This window comes from Haliotis cracherodii, unplaced genomic scaffold, assembly GCF_022045235.1.
Source record: "Haliotis cracherodii isolate W230 unplaced genomic scaffold, xgHalCrac1.p SCAF_13, whole genome shotgun sequence".
In the NCBI taxonomy this organism is placed as follows: domain Eukaryota; kingdom Metazoa; phylum Mollusca; class Gastropoda; order Lepetellida; family Haliotidae; genus Haliotis; species Haliotis cracherodii.
In genome coordinates, this window is record NW_027266268.1 from 8,959,191 (window position 1) to 8,978,653 (window position 19,463).

The 19,463-nt window shown below is 43.2% G+C and overlaps 2 protein-coding genes across 4 annotated transcripts; one reads left to right on the forward strand and one right to left on the reverse strand.

The window, feature by feature from the left end:
• Positions 1–1,700: 1,700 nt before the first annotated feature.
• Positions 1,701–13,645, forward strand: LOC139458850 (ZZ-type zinc finger-containing protein 3-like). Of its 3 annotated transcripts, none has more exons than XM_071240279.1 (9): positions 1,701–1,787; positions 2,732–3,167; positions 3,984–4,137; positions 5,681–5,777; positions 6,488–6,583; positions 9,474–9,656; positions 10,295–10,423; positions 11,739–11,839; positions 13,124–13,645. In XM_071240279.1, the coding sequence occupies exons 2-9, from the start codon at positions 2,771–2,773 to the stop codon at positions 13,269–13,271; spliced, it is 1,305 nt and encodes a 434-aa protein (XP_071096380.1). In that variant the 5' UTR covers positions 1,701–1,787; positions 2,732–2,770; the 3' UTR covers positions 13,272–13,645. The 3 variants fall into 3 exon arrangements, with proteins under 3 accessions (XP_071096380.1, XP_071096382.1, XP_071096381.1); XM_071240280.1 differs by lacking the exon at positions 1,701–1,787 and adding an exon at positions 1,803–1,910; XM_071240281.1 differs by lacking the exons at positions 11,739–11,839; positions 13,124–13,645 and having other exon boundaries at positions 10,295–11,089.
• Positions 13,646–15,460: 1,815 nt separating this feature from the next.
• LOC139458851 (oligosaccharyltransferase complex subunit ostc-like) lies at positions 15,461–19,390 on the reverse strand. The gene is made up of 4 exons (XM_071240282.1): positions 19,170–19,390; positions 18,967–19,040; positions 16,360–16,577; positions 15,461–15,580 (listed from the first exon to the last, which is right to left on the reverse strand). The coding sequence occupies exons 1-4, from the start codon at positions 19,306–19,308 to the stop codon at positions 15,562–15,564; spliced, it is 450 nt and encodes a 149-aa protein (XP_071096383.1). The 5' UTR covers positions 19,309–19,390; the 3' UTR covers positions 15,461–15,561.
• Between the last annotated feature and the right edge of the window lie 73 nt (positions 19,391–19,463).

Sequence of the window (19,463 nt, forward strand, 5' to 3'; positions counted from 1 at the left end):
AGACTATATTCACAATAAACATCGAATCCTGGCACTACTTAGGAATGCGACTATGCAATTGAAAAGTATATAAAAAAAAGAATGTTGATATATACTTGGAACATGCAATCGATCAGAATCTTGTTGACCGATCGTGAGAATAATCCTGTACGTCGTCACGGATGGTTGTACTATGGTAAGATCGTGACGTTAAAGACACTGCTTATTTCAGGTACCTTCTGGATAGTTCCACGTCTATCCATGTCATCAGTGTGGAGCTATCCCAGGTATAGGTCCAAAGCACTCTGTTGTTGATTCGTATCCCGCCTCTTCCCCTTTCATCATTGAGCCCGACTGACACAAACGTGTTTAGTGTAATAGTTCACAGTTAAAAATCTTTCAAAAAATGTTTTCATAATTATTTATTTATTTCGTGTTTACACATATCATTATACATGTACGAGATAAAGATTAGGTTTCTTTTAAAATATTTCTTTTACATATTTCCTACTATTACTTCTCTCCATGTAACTTTCTCAAACCAAAGACAAATATAGCAATAACTCGATAATCCCTGCGTAGTTCGGCAAGGGTGGAAACTGGACTTTTTGGTCAGCTAACTCCCTTGCCCCGGGAAGATGGTATAACATTGGACGTGAACGTTATTCTCTGGAGGCTGGGAGTGATCATTAAGGACAATGTAGTCATGGAAAATTGAAAGGGATGTACACCCCTTGTCAATATATACAAAGTGTTACAGTTTCGTCTAGTTAAAGTGCATTGCGTTGCTAAAAATGATTCTATTTACTAAATATGTCAAAAACATATTTCTTAAGGCGCTGGGCGGTCAGGTAGCCTAGTGGTTAAAGTGCTCGCTCGTCACCGGAGGACCCGGGTTCGATTCCCGACATGGGTACAATGTGTTAAGGCCATTTCTAGTGTCCCCCGCCGTGATATTACTAAAAAACATAAAAACATACTCACTCACTCACTCTTAAGGCACCTTCAATGCGAGCAGTTTATTATACATGAACAGTGATGATTTGTGAATATCAAGACACTTCTTCAAGATAATTCCTAAAGATATTTTACGTCCGCTTCAGTGACTATTGCAGTGAGTCGGGTGAACCGATAGGTTCAATCTGTCCGAGGAGATACGTGGCTTTTCGCGGATATATCTCAGTATCGCATTTTTTGCATCAAAGGCGAATCCAGCGGGTGGATGCACAGGGCCACGTATAGCCATACTATACTGTCTGTACTGATTACGACTCTTTATTATACATGTAATTAGTACAATTATATAGAATACACTTTGTTATTAAGTATCAGTATCCCGGGCGTTATTTAGTAGGTCCGACGTTAAGGACCATCCCCAAAATATACAGATCCATAACTATGTTTGTTCAGCATAAATACATACATGTATATATTTTTATATGTACATTTACATATACATACATATAGTCGGGTGTTGACTACCCGATAAGATAATTTACGTTGTCATGGCTGGTTTAGAAGATAAAAATGGCTACATTGGGCAAGCTTATCTAAATATATGGCAAATCATCACATTTTTATCACGTCTCATTCACACAAACATCCACAAAGTTACACTGCTTCATGGGCCGAAAAACGTAAACAAACCCAACTCAAAAACACGTGCAACTTCCGCTGGCCGGTGTTCCCTGTGCGCATGTGCAAAGGCTCTTTTCCGACTTAAATGGCATGAGCGGGTTGTTGAATGGTGTCGACAGGAGTGGAACGACGTGTATATATATGCAGATGTGATTGTGTGACACTGACAGGTAGGTTGGACACAATACTGGGGTGTCAGGGGAATGAATAATGGAGAATGCTGAGTCAGTGACAATTCTAGAAAAAAGTCTGTTTACATACGAGGTCTACACCTGTACACAAGATCTATTATGGTGAGTTTTTCATTAAACAATATTTCATATGACTAACCATGGGTCTGGGTAGTCATGTGGGTACCCAGGTCCTACTCAGGACCCACCCAACCCAAGTACCCGAGTTACACGTTCCAGCCCTAGTAGTGGAAAACCAATATCAAAATCACTGATAGGGAGTCAGCACAGAGATAAGGTTACAGCAGCTAGACCTACTGATGACTATACTCGCATTGCGATACAGTGCATATACAGTGAGATCCGTGAAGATTCCGTGAAAGAATAGGTCTTCAGCAACCCATGCTTGCCTTAAAAGACGACTATGCTTGTCATAAGAGGCGACTAACAGGATCGGGTGGTCAGGCTAGCTGACTTGGTTGATGCATGTCATCGATCCCAATTGTGTTGATCGATGCTGATGATATTAATTACTGGATTGTCTGGTCCAGACTGGGGGCACGGCTGGCCCAGTTGTCTAAGGCGCCGTGATTTGCTGTGCAGAGTTGCGTCCCTTGGGCATGCCAGAAACCTATGATTGTGGGTTCGAATCCCGGTTCGCCCCGATTATGTTTCTAGGTTTGTCAGCACCATACCTGGCTTGTGGGTTTCAACGAAGTGGTAAACGTCTGAGACCTGCATCACTTCGGGCTTTCCTCCCACATTAAGCTGACACGCCGTGATGTAACTGGAATACTGTTAAAAGCGGCGTTAAAACCAACTCTATTATTTACAGACCGCCGTCATATAGTTGGAATAATGCTGAGTGCGGCGTAAAACAACAAACTAACCAAGCATAAACAGTGAATTGTTACATCCTAAAACGTCTTCTTGATATTGGCTAGGTCATCTCTATTATAAATCAAGAAGAGTGAAACGGTTCAATGGATACTGACACAGAAAGCAGTAACCATGACGACCAATGTGTTGGGATGGAGGAGGAAGACAGCTGCTATATGTTCGAGTCCGATGATGCTGCGCTGAAGGGCAACTCAGACTACCGAGCGCTGCTGAAGACGATCACTAAGTTGGAAGCACAGCGCAGCCAGGCAATACGGGACATGGAGGCCCTAAACGTGGCTCAGGGGGAGGCTCTGAAGGATCCAATCAAATTTGTGGAAAAGCTACAGCAGGGTGTGAAGTTTAACTTTCCCCAGCAGCAGGAGATAGCATCGGTGCCGAACATTGACTGGGAGAAGTATCGAAGTAATGTGGACTTCACTTCCTTCGGTGTCCCGCGTCACATGACTCGACAGAAGAGGCTGCTTACAGAACTGGAAGGTGAATTATAATTAAAACAATTTCCAATTACTCAAAATTTACAAAAATAAGAACATTAAAATAATCAAATTTTGATCGATATCACAATGTTGTCCCAATTTGCTTGCCAAGGGCACTTAGTTTGGAATCCTAAATGAATCCCTGACCCTGGCTCAAATAGTGTATTGTAATATAGCTGGAATATTGCCGATTTTATCATAAAACAAACAACTACTTATGTTTCTCCGCTAACGTCCACATGACTATTCTTATCATGGTGCTTATGTTTTAGTTTGTTGTTACTTCATGTGAGATTTGAAACTTGTGTTGATGAAGTTCTCCAATGAACATGCTGAATAATTTTGGTTGTGAGGAGGATATTTCATTTTAAGTTGTGTTGGTGAATTAGTAACAGGTTACCAATGGCTTGATGCTCTGTTCAAACAATCTGTGGTGGTAGAGAATCTGTTATTTCTGGAACCTGTGGTAGAGAATCTGTTATTTCTGGAACCTGCGATAGAGAATCTGTTATTTCTTAAATCTGCGGTAGAAGATCTGTTTATATGTTGTCAGAACCTGTGGTAGAGGATCTGTTAATTGCCTGAACAAGTAGTAGAGAATCTGTTTGTATGTTGTCAGAACCTGTGGTAGAGGATCTGTTAATTGCCTGAACAGGTAGTAGAGAATCGGTTTGTATGTTGTCAGAACCTGTGGTAGAAGATCTGTTAATTGCCTGAACAAGTTGTAGAGAATCGGTTTGTATGTTGTCAGAACCTGTGATAGAGGATCTGTTAATTGCCTGAACAAGTAGTAAAGAATGTGTTTGTATGTTGTCAGAACCTGTGATAGAGAGGGAGAAGACAGGACGGGTTCCCCAGGCAGTATCACTGTTTGATGACCCTAACGAGGTCACCGTTGTCCGAGGTCGCTTGAAGACAGAATCCAAACCCCCGACCTTTAATCAGCTGTGGACTGTTGAGGAACAGAAGAGGTAAGCTGGATGTGTGGAGCTCAAGTGATCAGTTGAACTACCTTCCACTTCTCTCTACTCGGCTGGCCGGCAACACTATTTTTCATTGAGTAGTGACTCTTAACATGGTTATGCCTCCAGATACAATTCACTGTCAACTTGTTCACAGCCATTATTATTACACCATTGCTTGTCATTCTTATGAAATGTAATAAATACCCGGTGGTTGTAAGTGGATGAGACCGCCTCTGTGGTCTATTGGTAGAGCGTCCACCCGGAGAGAGGAAGGTCTGGGGTTCGATCCCTGGCCACGTCATACCATAAAATGTTAAAAGATGGTATCGTGGTAAACGTCTTTTGGCCGGGTGAGTTTAAGTTTCCTGTCATATTCGGCTGACATCACTGAACTACTCTTTACTTTCAATGCGTTGTTAATCTTTGCCCTCTCACGAGCAGGCTCGCCCACGTTGCCATCCACTAACTCACTCACTTACACAGTCATACATTATGAGACCGCCTCCGTGGTCTAGTGGTAGAGCATCCACCTGGAGAGCGGAAGGTCCGGGGTTCGATCCCCGGCCGCGTCATACCAAAAGATGTTAAAAGATGGTACTTATTGTTACCCTGTCTGGCACTCGGCATTAAGGGGCTAAAACAAGGACTGGTCGGCTCAGAGTCAGTATACTGTGTCTGAGTGGGGTATTCATGTTAAACTGCGGCATGGTATCTCAGTGTGCTAGCACTATAAATCGGCATCAGTCTGGACTTGTACAAGCAGCCGCACACACACACAAACACACACACACACATGCATGCACATCGCTATATAAGTGCAATAATCTTGGACTCGACGTTAAACCCAATTTCACCTCGCCTCACCGTAAGTGGATGAATGTTTATATTAATGTCAATAATACTACGCAAAAGAAGTCAAGGACCACCCTATTCTTTCATATTACTACAGTTAATCTATCATGCTGATTCTTTCATGTTATTGTAGTTAATTACAGATTAACTATTGCAATATGAAAGAATCAGGTGTCCTTAATTTCTTTTGAGAATGTGTATATACTATAGTATATTTTGAACAGATTTCATTGCTAGTCCACAGATATATTGAGTGAGTGGGATTTTACGCCTCTTTAGCAATATTCCAGTGATAACATGGTGGGGGACACCAGAAATGGGCTTCACACATTGTACCCATGTCAGGAATCCAACCCTTGTCTTCGGCGTGACGAGCGAACGCTTTAGGAAACCACTAAGCTACCTGACCGCCCCTTCACAGAAAAACAAGTATAAGTTGAATTGCATTTGTTTTAATGAAATGATTCCAACAGCACTCGGAAATGTTTTGACCCCACAGAAATAGTTTTTCGATCATTCTTGTTTGAAATGCTCATGTTCAAATGCCAATGTGGACACCTTCAAGAGTTACGTGAGCCGCTGGGTGATATCAGAGTGACAAGGTCATAAATGGTTCTTGTGCATCTGTTCTGCTGTGTAACCAGCTGTCTCCAGTGTGAGTTGTCTCCCTTATGTTGAGAGTTGTCTCCCTGTGCAGGTTGGAGGAACTGCTGTTGGTGTACCCCCCTGAGGAAGTGGAGGCCAAGAGGTGGCAGAAGATCGCTGTTGCCCTCGGCAATCGCACTACGCAGCAGGTGAATTGCATTCAGGAACAAAGAAGAATGAACACCATTGGCACTTTTCATAACCCACTTCTGGAAGTTTCTCTGTTGATACATGTATAATACCTTTGCTATAGTCGGTTTTTTTATCTGCCTCCTGACCTGTGAAGATCCGGGGTAGAATAGGTCTTCAGAAACCCATGCTTGCCGTAAAGGGCAACTATGCTTGTCGTAAAAAGCGACTGACGGGATTGAGTGGTCAGGCTCGCTGACTTGGTCCCAATTGCCTGGATCGATGCTCATGATGTCAATGACTGGATTGTCTGGTCCAGACATGATTATATACAGACCACCGTCATATAGCAGGAATATTGCTGAGTGCTGCGTAAAACAAACAAACAAACTCTGTATCCTAGACATGTCAGTCTCACAACTGAGTACACAGTGCATTTATGGGCATGATTATTTTCAGGCCGCCATGTTATGGCTGAAATATTGCTGACTGGGGCATAAAACAACTTAGAGTATCCGTTAAAATTACTGATACCTTTTTCTTAGATTACGATGTGGATAAACATCTAGTGCCTTAATATCTGGGTTATTTAAATCAACTGCCTGAATATCTAAACAAAAATCTCAGGGCACTGCTGTTTCTCCCATTTAGTTGGTAACACCCAAAGGCTATCAGGACTTTAAAGAAAATACATCGGTTGTGTCATAAATGACGCGTGTTGTGTCTCTAGGTGGCCAGCCGGGTGCAGAAATACTTTATCAAGTTGGCCAAGGCTGGACTACCTGTACCAGGGAGGGCTCCCAACATCGGCACTGGGAACAGGAGGGTAAGTAGCTTGGGCCTTAAGGGCAGGGAAATGTAGGTGCCGGGAACAGGAGGGTAAGTAGCTGGGGGCTTAAGGGCAGGGAGATATATAGGTGGTGGGAACAGGAGGGTAAGAAGCTGGGGACTTAAGGGCAAGGAAGTGTAGGTGCCGGGAACAGGAGGGTAAGTAGCTGGGGGCTTAAGGGCAGGGAGATATATAGGTGGTGGGAACAGGAGGGTAAGTAGCTGGGGACTTAGGGCAAGGAAGTGTAGGTGCTGGGAACAGGAGGGTAAGTAGCTGGGGACTTAAGGGCAAGGAAGTGTAGGTGCTGGGAACAGGAGGGTTAGTAGCTGGGGACTTAAGGGCAAGGAAGTGTAGGTGCCGGGAACAGGAGGGTAAGTAGCTGGGGACTTAAGGGCAGGGAGATGTAGGTGCCGGGAACAGGAGGGTAAGTAGCTGGGGACTTAAGGGCAGGGAGATGTAGGTGGTGGGAACAGGAGGGTAAGTAGCTGGGGACTTAAGGGCAGGGAGATGTAGGTGCCGGGAACAGGAGGGTAAGTAGCTGGGGACTTAAGGGCAGGGAGATGTAGGTGGTGGTAACAGGAGGGTAAGTAGCTGGGGACTTAAGGGCAGGGAGATGTAGGTGGTGGTAACAGGAGGGTAAGTAGCTGGGGACTTAAGGGCAGGGAAATGTAGGTGCCGGGAACGGGAGGGTAAGTAGCTGGGGACTTAAGGGCAGGGAGATGTAGGTGGTGGGAACAGGAGGGTAAGTAGCTGGGAACTTAAGGGCAGGGAGATATAGGTGGTGGGAACAGGAGGGTAAGTAGCTGGGGACTTAAGGGCAGGGAGATATAGGTGCCGGGAACAGGAGGGTAAGTAGCTGGGGACTTAAGGGCAGGGAGATGTAGGTGCCGGGAACAGGAGGGTAAGTAGCTGGGGACTTAAGGGCAGGGAGATGTAGGTGGTGGGAACAGGAGGGTAAGTAGCTGGGGACTTAAGGGCAGGGAGATGTAGGTGCCGGGAACAGGAGGGTAAGTAGCTGGGGACTTAAGGGCAGGGAGATGTAGGTGGTGGTAACAGGAGGGTAAGTAGCTGGGGACTTAAGGGCAGGGAAATGTAGGTGCCGGGAACGGGAGGGTAAGTAGCTGGGGACTTAAGGGCAGGGAGATGTAGGTGGTGGGAACGGGAGGGTAAGTAGCTGGGGACTTAAGGGCAGGGAGATGTAGGTGGTGGGAACAGGAGGGTAAGTAGCTGGGAACTTAAGGGCAGGGAGATATAGGTGGTGGGAACAGGAGGGTAAGTAGCTGGGGACTTAAGGGCAGGGAGATATAGGTGCCGGGAACAGGAGGGTAAGTAGCTGGGGACTTAAGGGCAGGGAAATGTAGGTGCCGGGAACAAGAGGGTAAGTAGCTGGGGACTTAAGGGCAGGGAGATGTAGGTTGCGGGAACAGGAGGGTAAGAAGCTGGGGCCTTAAGGGCAAGGAAGTGTAGGTGCCGGGAACAGGAGGGTAAGAAGCTGGGGACTTAAGGGCAAGGAAGTGTAGGTGCCGGGAACAGGAGGGTAAGTAGCTGGGGCCTTAAGGGCAGGGAAGTGTAGGTGCCGGGAACAGGAGGGTAAGTAGCTGGGGCCTTAAGGGCAGGGAAGTGTAGGTGCCGGGAACAGGAGGGTAAGTAGCTGGGGCCTTAAGGGCAAGGAAGTGTAGGTGCCGGGAACAGGAGGGTAAGTAGCTGGGGGCTTAAGGGCAGGGAGATATATAGGTGGTGGGAACAGGAGGGTAAGAAGCTGGGGACTTAAGGGCAGGGAAGTGTAGGTGCCGGGAACAGGAGGGTAAGTAGCTGGGGGCTTAAGGGCAGGGAGATATATAGGTGGTGGGAACAGGAGGGTAAGTAGCTGGGGCCTTAAGGGCAGGGAAATGTAGGTGCCAGGAACAGGAGGGTAAGTAGCTGGGGCCTTAAGGGCAGGGAGATATATAGGTGGTGGGAACAGGAGGGTAAGTAGCTGGGGACTTAAGGGCAGGGAAGTGTAGGTGCCGGGAACAGGAGGGTAAGTAGCTGGGGACTTAAGGGCAGGGAAGTGTAGGTGCCGGGAACAGGAGGGTAAGTAGCTGGGGCCTTAAGGGCAGGGAAGTGTAGGTGCCGGGAACAGGAGGGTAAGTAGCTGGGGGCTTAAGGGCAGGGAGATATATAGGTGGTGGGAACAGGAGGGTAAGTAGCTGGGGACTTAAGGGAAAGGAAGTGTAGGTGCCGGGAACAGGAGGGTAAGAAGCTGGGGCCTTAAGGGCAGGGAAGTGTAGGTGCCGGGAACAGGAGGGTAAGAAGCTGGGGCTTTAAGGGCAGGGAGATATATAGGTGGTGGGAACAGGAGGGTAAGTAGCTGGGGGCTTAAGGGCAGGGAAGTGTAGGTGCCGGGAACAGGAGGGTAAGTAGTTGGGGCCTTAAGGGCAGGGAAGTGTAGGTGCCGGGAACAGGAGGGTAAGAAGCTGGGGCTTTAAGGGCAGGGAGATATATAGGTGGTGGGAACAGGAGGGTAAGTAGCTGGGGCCTTAAGGGAAAGGAAGTGTAGGTGCCGGGAACAGGAGGGTAAGAAGCTGGGGCTTTAAGGGCAGGGAGATGTAGGTGGTGGGAACAGGAGGGTAAGTAGCTGGGGGCTTAAGGGCAGGGAAATGTAGGGGGCCTTAAGGGCAGGGAGATGTAGGTGGTGGGAACAGGAGGGTAAGAAGCTGGTGACTTAAGGGCAGGGAGATATAGGTGCCGGGAACAGGAGGGTAAGTAGCTGGGGACTTAAGGGCAGGGAGATGTAGGTGGCGGGAACAGGAGGGTAGGGGGAAATGTGCAGACCATGAGATACTGAGTTATGCCTTGTAGTAAATTTAACATTGGTCCTGTAGTGACTTGCTGTCTCCTCTTTCAGCTCAGCCGCCAACAGCGCTACAACCGTGTGTACTACCAACCTTCGACATTCCTACAGGCCTACACCCCCCCAGTCTACATGTCTGATGACGAGGACACACGGGCCTACTATGATGCTGTGTCGGAAGACAGGTTCCTGCAGAAGTACGAAAAATACGGAGACAATCTGTCATCTGATGAATCAGTGAGTTACGTCTACAACTCTTCATTTCTAGACTATCTTCTAGAATGCTTTTTGGTTGAAACTGCTCTCAATGTCGGTCAAATTGTTTGCAAAATATATATTTTGAAAATTAAACTGCTGTGGTTTATAGTTTTGCAATACGAATGGGAAGGTATGGTTTATGTAAATTGACAGTAATAGTGGGAGATATGGTGTGTATATTCAAGTTGTCAGTAGTAGTAGGAAGATATGGTGTGTATATTCAAGCTGACAATAGTAGTGGGAAGATATGGTGTGTATTTATTCAAGTTGTCAGTAGTAGTGGGGAGATATGATGTTTATATTCAAGTTGACAGTAGTAGTGGGAAGATATGGTGTGTATATGTTCAAGTTGACAGAAGTAGTTGGGAGATATGGTGTGTATGTTCAAGTTGACAGTAGTAGTGGGGAGATATGGTATGTATATGTTCAAGTTGACAGAAGTAGTGGGGAGATATGGTGTGTATATTCAAGTTGACAGTAGTAGTTGGGAGATATGGTGTGTACATTCAAATTGTCTGTAATAGTGGGGAGATATGGTGTGTATATTCGAGCTGACAGTAATAGTGGGAGATATGGTGTGTATATTCAAGTACCGGTATATCCCCATGTGTTGCCAGGACGAGGATGAGGAGGTACCCCTGGAGCTGCGAAACTCGGAGGAGTACCGAGAGCTGCTGAAGCTGAGGTCCTTCCGTGCTCACAAACTGCAGCAGACAGCTGTCCAAGTCCAGCATGACGGCTTCAGGGTGGGAGTAACCATGACAACACAAATCTTCATCAAAAACTATTTACTTCTTAGCCTATGAGTTTTTGGAGCCATAATGAATGCCTGGTTTCCATACTTGTCAAGGATCAGATGCTTCTATTGTGTGCTATATTGCTGATTTTTATCAATTTGGATTGGCGCTCATTTTATCAACCACTGGTTTGCCTGACACAGGCATGAAGCAACATTCACGCGCTCTCAGCGGTAGATATTGGCACTAGTCCAGAAGTCCTTGCCAAACTGTCCAATAGTTAAGGACCAGTAATTTGACTCTTTTTGAGGGTATTGCTATATGTTATCATTAAAAGGACTAGTGGACTAGGAATGTTAGTTTCTATCGCTGACTCTTAATATTTTTGGTGGCAAAGAATAATAAAACTTCTTTTTTTTCAAAACGCCACTTCATTGTCAAATGCTCATGTTATTTAAGACCACATGAGGATGTGATCAGATTGAATTATCAGTGTCATATATTTGTGCCAATCTAGATAAAAGCAACTCTTTGGCTCTGCTTTGATGCCACTGTGCATGGAGATCTGACAAACACGTTGGTAGGAAGTATCAGTTGAACACTGAGCAAACTTTGACTGCCGAGTCTAAATGAAGGTGGTGTTTTGAGCCAATCAGATCTCAGCTTTCTAAAACAACTCAGCTTTGCTTCGGGCGGCACGGGTGGCCCAGTTGTCTAAGGCGCCACAATTCGCTCTGTAGAGTTGCATCCCTTGGGTATGCCAGAAACCTATGATAGTGGGTTCGAATCCCAGTTCGCCCCTATTATGTTTCTAGGTTTGTCAGCACCACACCCGTGCTCGTGGGTTTCACCGAAGTGGTAAATGTCTTGAGACCTGCATCACTTCAGGCTATCCTCCCACTTTAAGCTGAGACGCCATTAAACCAAACTCACTCACTCACTCTTTTCTACATCGGTTTGGAAATTGCAACCTTAACAGAAAACTCACACACAACAGAAATATTCCCTCAATGATTTACCCTTTTTGGTGTCAATTCCATGACACTTATAAATGAAGGGTCTCCAACAGTATAATATTACAGCCTTTATTATGTTCTATTCAGAACTGCTGGTTTATGTTCATTCTTGAGGACAGAAAATATGAAAGTTGAATTTGGGAGCCTCAAAGCTGATTGGCTGATTAAAACATTCACCTGAGGCGACTTTCAATGAATGGTTTGTCAGATTGTCACGTATAGGTAGCTATTGTGGCAGTGTAGAATATCTCGTTCTGTTTCATTGCTTCAATTCGGTGGTGCTGAATATTCATTGATTCTGGTTCCAGTGCGACATGTGTGGTTGTGAGCCGATTATTGGCACCAGGTGGCACTGTATGGACTGTCTGGAGGACGACTCCGTGGACTTCTGTGATGACTGTGTGGACAGGTAGTGACAACATTGTTAATGTTTCCAAACAGATCTAGACACAGCCGATAAATTTCTATTTTCAAAAATGGGGTAGGTGGGTAATCAATGTTGTTGTTTTTATTGTTTTTAGCATTTTTAGTGATCTACTTTTTGCTCTCTTAAACTTTTGACTTTGTTGGAGCCCAGTTTTCTGCAATAACTGTGTGACAGGCAGTGACAACATTGTTAATGTCTAGCAGGTCTACTAAACACATACGATAAAGTTTCATTTAAAAAGACAGGTAGATGGGTACAATACTTTTTTGCTCTTTTTAACTTTTAACTTTGTTGGAGTTTAGTTTTACAAATTTGCAAATTGGCCAGTGGTAATTATCCCCACCTGACCATATAGAAACAGGGTCCTTCCGCCATTCCTTCACATTTTGTTTCAAAAACAAAACTCCGAAACCAATTAGTATTTGTTCATGAATCTTTTTTCAAAACATAAGGCATGCACTGAACTGGTGACGTTTGCTTTTAAGGGGTGTTTTAGTTTATTTTATTTTTTCATTTTCATGGCAACAAGGTTAAATGAGGGTGGGGTTTGTTTCCAGAGCATTACTCATACACCATTAGATGTTACTTCATGAGGTATAGATGAAAGTTGGTGGTTCAGTCAGTTGGCTGCATCGTACCAAAAGATGGTACTTGTTGTTACCCTGCTTGGCATTTGAGATTAAGGGGATAAATCAAGGACTCGTCGTTGATATATCAAAGACTTTGTCTTTTTGTTTGAACTGCTAACCCAAAACCATATCAAACCTTTTTTTAAATCTTTAATTCAATTCTTTATTGCTCAAAATGATTTGACATTCAATGTCATGGCACTTATCATTGGCTTGATTTCCTTGCCATGATCACTGGATTGTCTGGTCTAGACTCGATTATTTACAGACCACCGTCATATAGCAAGAATATTGCTGATTGTGGCGCTAAACAACAAACCAACCAACCAACCTTGCCATGACATTTTCATAGCATTGGTTTTGCTGCGTTTTTATTGTGACCAAATTTGTTTTCCAATCACAATTGTGAAAGGCTTCGGTTCACAGAATGATATTGTTTTTGAGGTCTTAGAATCATTGCTGTTCCATAAGACAAATGTTGAAAGCATAAATGTTGCTCAGGAGACACCCTCAGGAAGAAATTTATATGTGACATCCCTGAACCCTCCAAAACCAGAGATGGGTTAAGCCCCTTCTCCTCCTCTTTTTTAAGAACGTAGCTTCCAAACTTGACACAAATTATGTTTTTGTCTCCTAGCAACCATGAAACAGAGACTCACAACTCAAGCCATCGACTGAAGCCGGAACAGAAGAAAGTGACATCTGCAGGCGGTGATCAGGACTACATGAAGTTTACGCTCGCCGACAGCAACTACCTTGACCCCAACTACATGCCGGCCAGCTGACCACACAGTCACGTTGACGCAGTACAGTACACCAACCTGCACTTGAACTGGAACATTAGTTTCTTTAGATCCAATTGTGAAGTGATGGGGTTCTACACCGATGCTGGACGTGTGTATCTTGGGACACCTCATGTTTGGGTTGTGGGAGTGTTGGCGAATACAGTGAGACCTTGTTACTATGGACACCTTGTATTCCAGACTCTCACAGTGAGAGTGTTTGTGAATACAATGAGACCTTGTTAGTGTGGACACCTTGTTTTCCTAACTGGCTGACTAAAGAGGATTGTGGATAAATACAATTAAACCTTGTTACTGTGGACACCTTGTATAGCAGATGTCCCACACAGTGGATGTGTTACAAGATAGACACAATTTTTATGGATAACAACTTCTTTAATACTGTAAAAGGCGACGTTTCGGTATAGATCCTTATACTGTTGTCAAGCAAGACAACGGTATAAGGATCTATACCGAAACGTCGCCTTTTACAGACAACTGTATAAGGATCTATACCGAAACGTCGCCTTTTACAGTATTAAAGAAGTTGTTATCCATAAAAATTGTGTCCATCTTGTCATCCGTCAACTTCTAAGTAATGCCTATCAAACAATTTAGTGGATGTGTTGGTGAATACAATAAGACCTTGTTGCTGTGGACATCTTGTATTCCAGACTGGCTCACTGGGATTGATGGTGAATACAATTAGCCCTTGTCAATGTGGACAGTGTGTATTACAGACTGTTGTTGGTTTGAATCAACTGTTTTCCATATCAGGTAGAGAACAATGGACAATGTTTGAGACAGATACTGTTAAATGTGCACATGTTCCACTGAAAGTTGATGTGTGACCGACTTCACTTGTTTCAGCCATCAAGGCTACAATAATACTGAAGATGACACAGGCTGTTATGTTGTTTCTTTCAAGTGCAGTTGCACTACCCTGCTTGCTTCGAAACCCCCAAACCTTTTCCCCAGAAGCCTTTGTGTGCCTATATGGAAACTTTTTCTGCTCAGAAACCACTTGACCAATGAAGCTGAAATTGACCTATTCTACCCCGGATCTTCACGCGTGAAATGTAGATAGTAGTGAGTGGGGGTGGGGTGCAATGCATATGCTCAGTTTTGACATTAATTTGATCTTTACACAATGAAGCAGATATTCACACGAGTGGTTTGAAATTCACATTTGTCGCTAATTCAAAAATATACTATTAATGATGACTCTAATGATCATCCTCAAGAATATGAAACAAGCTCCACTGTGCTCCAAAGGCTTTGGACTTGTAGACCAAATATAGTTTTAGAGGGACACATTTCGAGAAAAAGCTCAAATGTTTCCTTTGCCATGCATTGATTAGACATGTTAGAAACTTGGTATGTTTTATTACTTGACCTCATGACCTTGACCTTATACAGAGGCCACTTAAAGGTTATCCCGCATTAGAGATCATGTATACTTAGTTTCATCAAATTCCTTTCATAAGTGTTCTAATGCCTAGTTCACACTGAGTAACTTTGACCTTACATGTCATCCATTCATGTGTCAGAACATTTCGCCAAGGCTTATAGGAGTGAACGTGGGTGTGAAGTCTGAGAAAACAAACTACAGGGGCCCCACTGCTAAATAATGTCATGTCACCCCTCAGACTTTGGAGCGAAACTGAGGGAGTCAGTTCATGTTAGCAATATTACAGCAATGTCACCGAGGACACGAATGAATGGGTTTATCGCCTCTTTGAACAGTCTTTCATTTGTCTAATGGCATTACACACTGTACCCTTGACACAAATCAAACATGGATGGAAGTATCCACTAGACTGCCTCATAGCAAACAGTGAGTTAAAATATTTCTACCAAACAAGTGCTGTCAAATGTAGCTTAACGTTGCGAATATTGCACTTATATATCGCGAAGTGCAGGCACAGGTGTGTGGGGACGCTTGTTCTAGTCCGGACTAGTTTTATGGTGTAGCCCACCAATACCATGCTGCAGTTTAACATGGATACCCCACTCACACACAGTACAGTGACTCAAGCCTAACAGTCCTTCTTTTATCCCCATGTATCAAACCGTCAACCTTTCACTCTCCACTAGACCACCTCTGTGGTCTAATACCAAACACCAAATAAGCACTACTTCTGCCATGTAGCTCTGAGGTGCATCATTGGACATAAAACAAATAAACAAGCTTATAAAACAAATAAAAATAGTTTATTTTTAAATGTAAAGTGTGTACAGACAGCTAGGTGCATATGATGTAGACGATGTTCTTTGTCGTAGAGGAAGCTGCCTAAGACATCAAGTAGCCCCTGAAACAAAAATACATTCATGAATCAAGTGCCCACTGGATTTCTTCTTTTCTTGTAGGTCCATGCTAACATGGCCGTCGTAACTCGGCTCATGTTGGGTACATTATGCTAAAAACATACATACTGGAGCTATAACAAACTTTGTAAATCGATAATAACGTATGTTACAAAAGACTGGCATGACAACAGTCATGACAATACAACTATTGTAAGTCTATGCTAACCTACGTTATGACACATTGGTGCTACAACTAAAGTCAATGCCAACATATGAGTTACAACAGCCCAATGCTATATGGCAACAGATTAGTGCTTCAACTTGGTGTCAATGCTTACATGAGTTACAACGGCCCAATGCTATATGGCAACAGATTTGCGCTACAACTTGGTGCCAATGCTTACATGAGTTACAACGGCCCAATGCTATATGGCAACAGATTTGCGCTACAACTTGGTGCCAATGCTTACATGGGTTACGACAGCCCGGCACTATGTTCTACTTACAGAACCTTGATTCTCTATGCTAACGTACAAGTTACAAGAGTGATGCTCTACTTACGGAACCTTGATTCTCTATGCTAACATATGAATTACATCGTTGATGTTCTACTTAAGGAACCTTGATCCTCTATGCTAAGGTACGAGTTACAAGAGTGATGCTCTACTTACGGAACCGTGATCCTCTATGCTAACGTACAAGTTACAACTCTGATGTTCTACTTAAGGAACCTTGATCCTTTATGCTAACATACGAGTTACAACGCTGATGTTCTACTTACGGAACCTTGATCCTCATGAACACCCGGCACATGAAGAAGGAGATGAGGATGGCGATGAAGCCGACGCTGAGAAGGAGGACTCGGTTCAGCCGTGGCATGGACGGCTTGTTGGTCTGGTCGAGGATTACGAAGCCCAGACCACCGAGAGTAAACAGGAAGCTTGAGGCTAAGCCTTCCATGATGTACTGCCCATTGATTCTGTACGGCATGAAGGCAACCTGAAACAGACACAACTCTAGCCCTTCAAATACCAAACACATAACACTAGTCAAGGTGTTCAAGATGCAATCTGACACTCACCCCTGCTAGCCCCAGTCATTTTGTTTAATGTTTAAGATGTCCAGATGGCTAGTAGAATTGCAGGGTTTTGAGAAAGTGTCTAAAGTGTCCACATGTTATCGGTATTAAGGCTTGTAGATCAGGCCGAGCTGCATCACTAGTATTTGGAAGAATAAATGAAAAAAGTAGGCTATTAAAATGGCTACTACTAACCATGCTAACTGACAAAGAGACCTAGTGTCCTATTACATATAGAAATGAATCATTTTTGCCATTGATTCTTTTGGCTAAAAGCTCTGTTTACGAACCATGGATATAACAAATTAAAGCAGTTATTACTATGCGTGGTGTGTAGAGGTAGACAGGAATAAGCAGAAAGAGACAATTTACAAGAGAGAAACTAAAGCCAAATTTATAGTCTGAAAAATTGCTAAAAGAACAACACCAATGCAAGTTACAAGTTGCATGTACATTTGATGATGGAAAGAAGAAGCCAACATTGACATTTTTCTGAAATATTATTAAATGAAAGTAGACAAGATCCAAATGCCATGAATGTGGTTTTGTGCAAAAAAAAGGAAAAATGTGATCTTATGCTATCATTGCACCAATTTACTTATGAATCTTATTGCATATGTATTTTGAGGAAACTCCCTGTATTTTCAGTATTTTTCACACCTGTCAGAGATATGGAATAAGTGTGTTACACAACATGCACAATGCGCATCACCATGAACATGATGAAACAAGTGAGTGAGTGAGTTGGGTTTAAAGCTGCTTTTAACAGTATTCCAGTTATATCACGGCGTGTCAGCTTGATGTGGGAGGAAAGCCCGAAGTGATACAGGTCTCAGACGTTTGCCACTTCGGTGAAACCAACAAGCCCTGGTTCACCATGAAACGATGACCTATCACAACACAGTATGATCTGTTCAATGTCGCTTGGCCCAAAAAATTCTTGTTTCTTATAGGGTCACATTTTTTCAACTTTCAGCAACATTTTATGTGTAAACTGCCACCTTTCATAGACATGATAGATGCTTAGGTGGTGAGCATGTTCCTATTAGTAAGATGTAAATAAGTTGTTATTTTGGTATGATCATTGTCTTTCTATAAATAATCAAAAATCAATATACCTCCAACAGTGGCTTTGGCCTAATCATGCTAATGGGATTCAAACAGCAAGCATGCTGACTCTTCTGATAAAACTACTTTTCACACTAACGAGGTCAATATTTTTCCTCTAACTGAAAGCCCGAAAAGACCTCAGGCATAATTAGTGCCACTGCTGTTAATTACTATGCATGTTTAATGAGATGTCAGCTGGTGATGTGGGATTAAGAAGACGCAACTGACACTCAACAATACAAGCGAGTCAGTCACACAGAGCCCACCTAAAGCATATCACAGTATACAATGTACCAGATACTTGATGACTAGTTCATCTCTAATGTTTACACTGAGGATTACTTTGAAGAGAATACGGTAAGGAATGGATAAAGAAATCGAGAGTCGTGTTTCAATGTGAAGTGATACACATCAAATCTGTAAACATTTTATCATTTTAATCTGTTAATAGGGGATATTGTATTCAGAATATCAAAATGAGTTTGAACAGAGCAGTTTTATTCAAAAGTTGTTGTACTTTATAGGTTTCCCTTTGTTTGTAGTTAAACACTGCCCTCAGCAATATTCTAGCTATATGATGGCAAAGTAGACACATTTTAAGGATAACAACCTCTTTAATTACTGTAATGGCGACGTTTCAGTATAGATCCTAATACTGTTGTCAAGCAGTCTTGCTTGACAATGGTATAAGGATCTATACCGAACGTCTTTACAGTAATTAAAGAAGTTGTTATCCTTAAAATGTGTCTACTTTGTCATCCGTCACCTTCTAAGTTATGCCTATCAAACAATTTATATGATGGCAGTCTGTAAACAATTGAGTCTGGACGAGACTATCCAGTGATTGACATCAGTATCAATCTATGCAATTGGGATATGACAACATGCATCAACCAAGTCAACAAGTCGGACCTGATCTTTAACCTTTAACCACTAGGCTACCCGATAGGATAACTTTGCAGTATCATATTTGGTAGTCTGATAGAACATTTTTATAAAATTAATGGTGTATGTGAAAGTTGCCTGTATCATTTTATAGTATTTATAGTTTTCACTAATTTAACTTCAAATCTCATCCATTTTGTTTTCATACGCTTGAAATTTGTGTTGAATAGAACTTTGGGGTGAGCAATGAGACTGGCATCCTCATTTACCCTGCCCTGCTGTAGCTACTTATATTGGGTGCTTTATGATACTCACAGGCTTTGTATTTCCTCTCTCATCTGTCGTAGAACCTATACTTGGAGGCTCAACGATAACATCATATATGATGCCTGCAACAAATAAACAAAACTGTCAATCATTGTGTATGACTTCTACAAAACTAAAATCTCAATCTCTAGCATTGCAAATGGAGTTGACATAGAATTCGTGATATTGAACAAGTTAACCGGTACGCTCACCTCCTGTGACGAGGAAATATGAAAGAAGAACTAATGCAAACACCATCATAGCAGAAGGCTGTTTGAACCATGATGGTTTCTTCAATTTTATATTTGGGCACTGCAGAAAGCTATAAGGTACACTATAGACGGCCTCCATGTTGATGTGGCAAGTGCGTGTCCACTCGGAAAACCTCGGAAGAGATGCGACCGTGGAAGTCACACGTATGCGATCCGATTTACCGCAAGGCTACCGTCTATTTAAGAAAGCGTTTTTAGGTACTAAGTTGTCCGCGCATTTTAGACAAACGCACC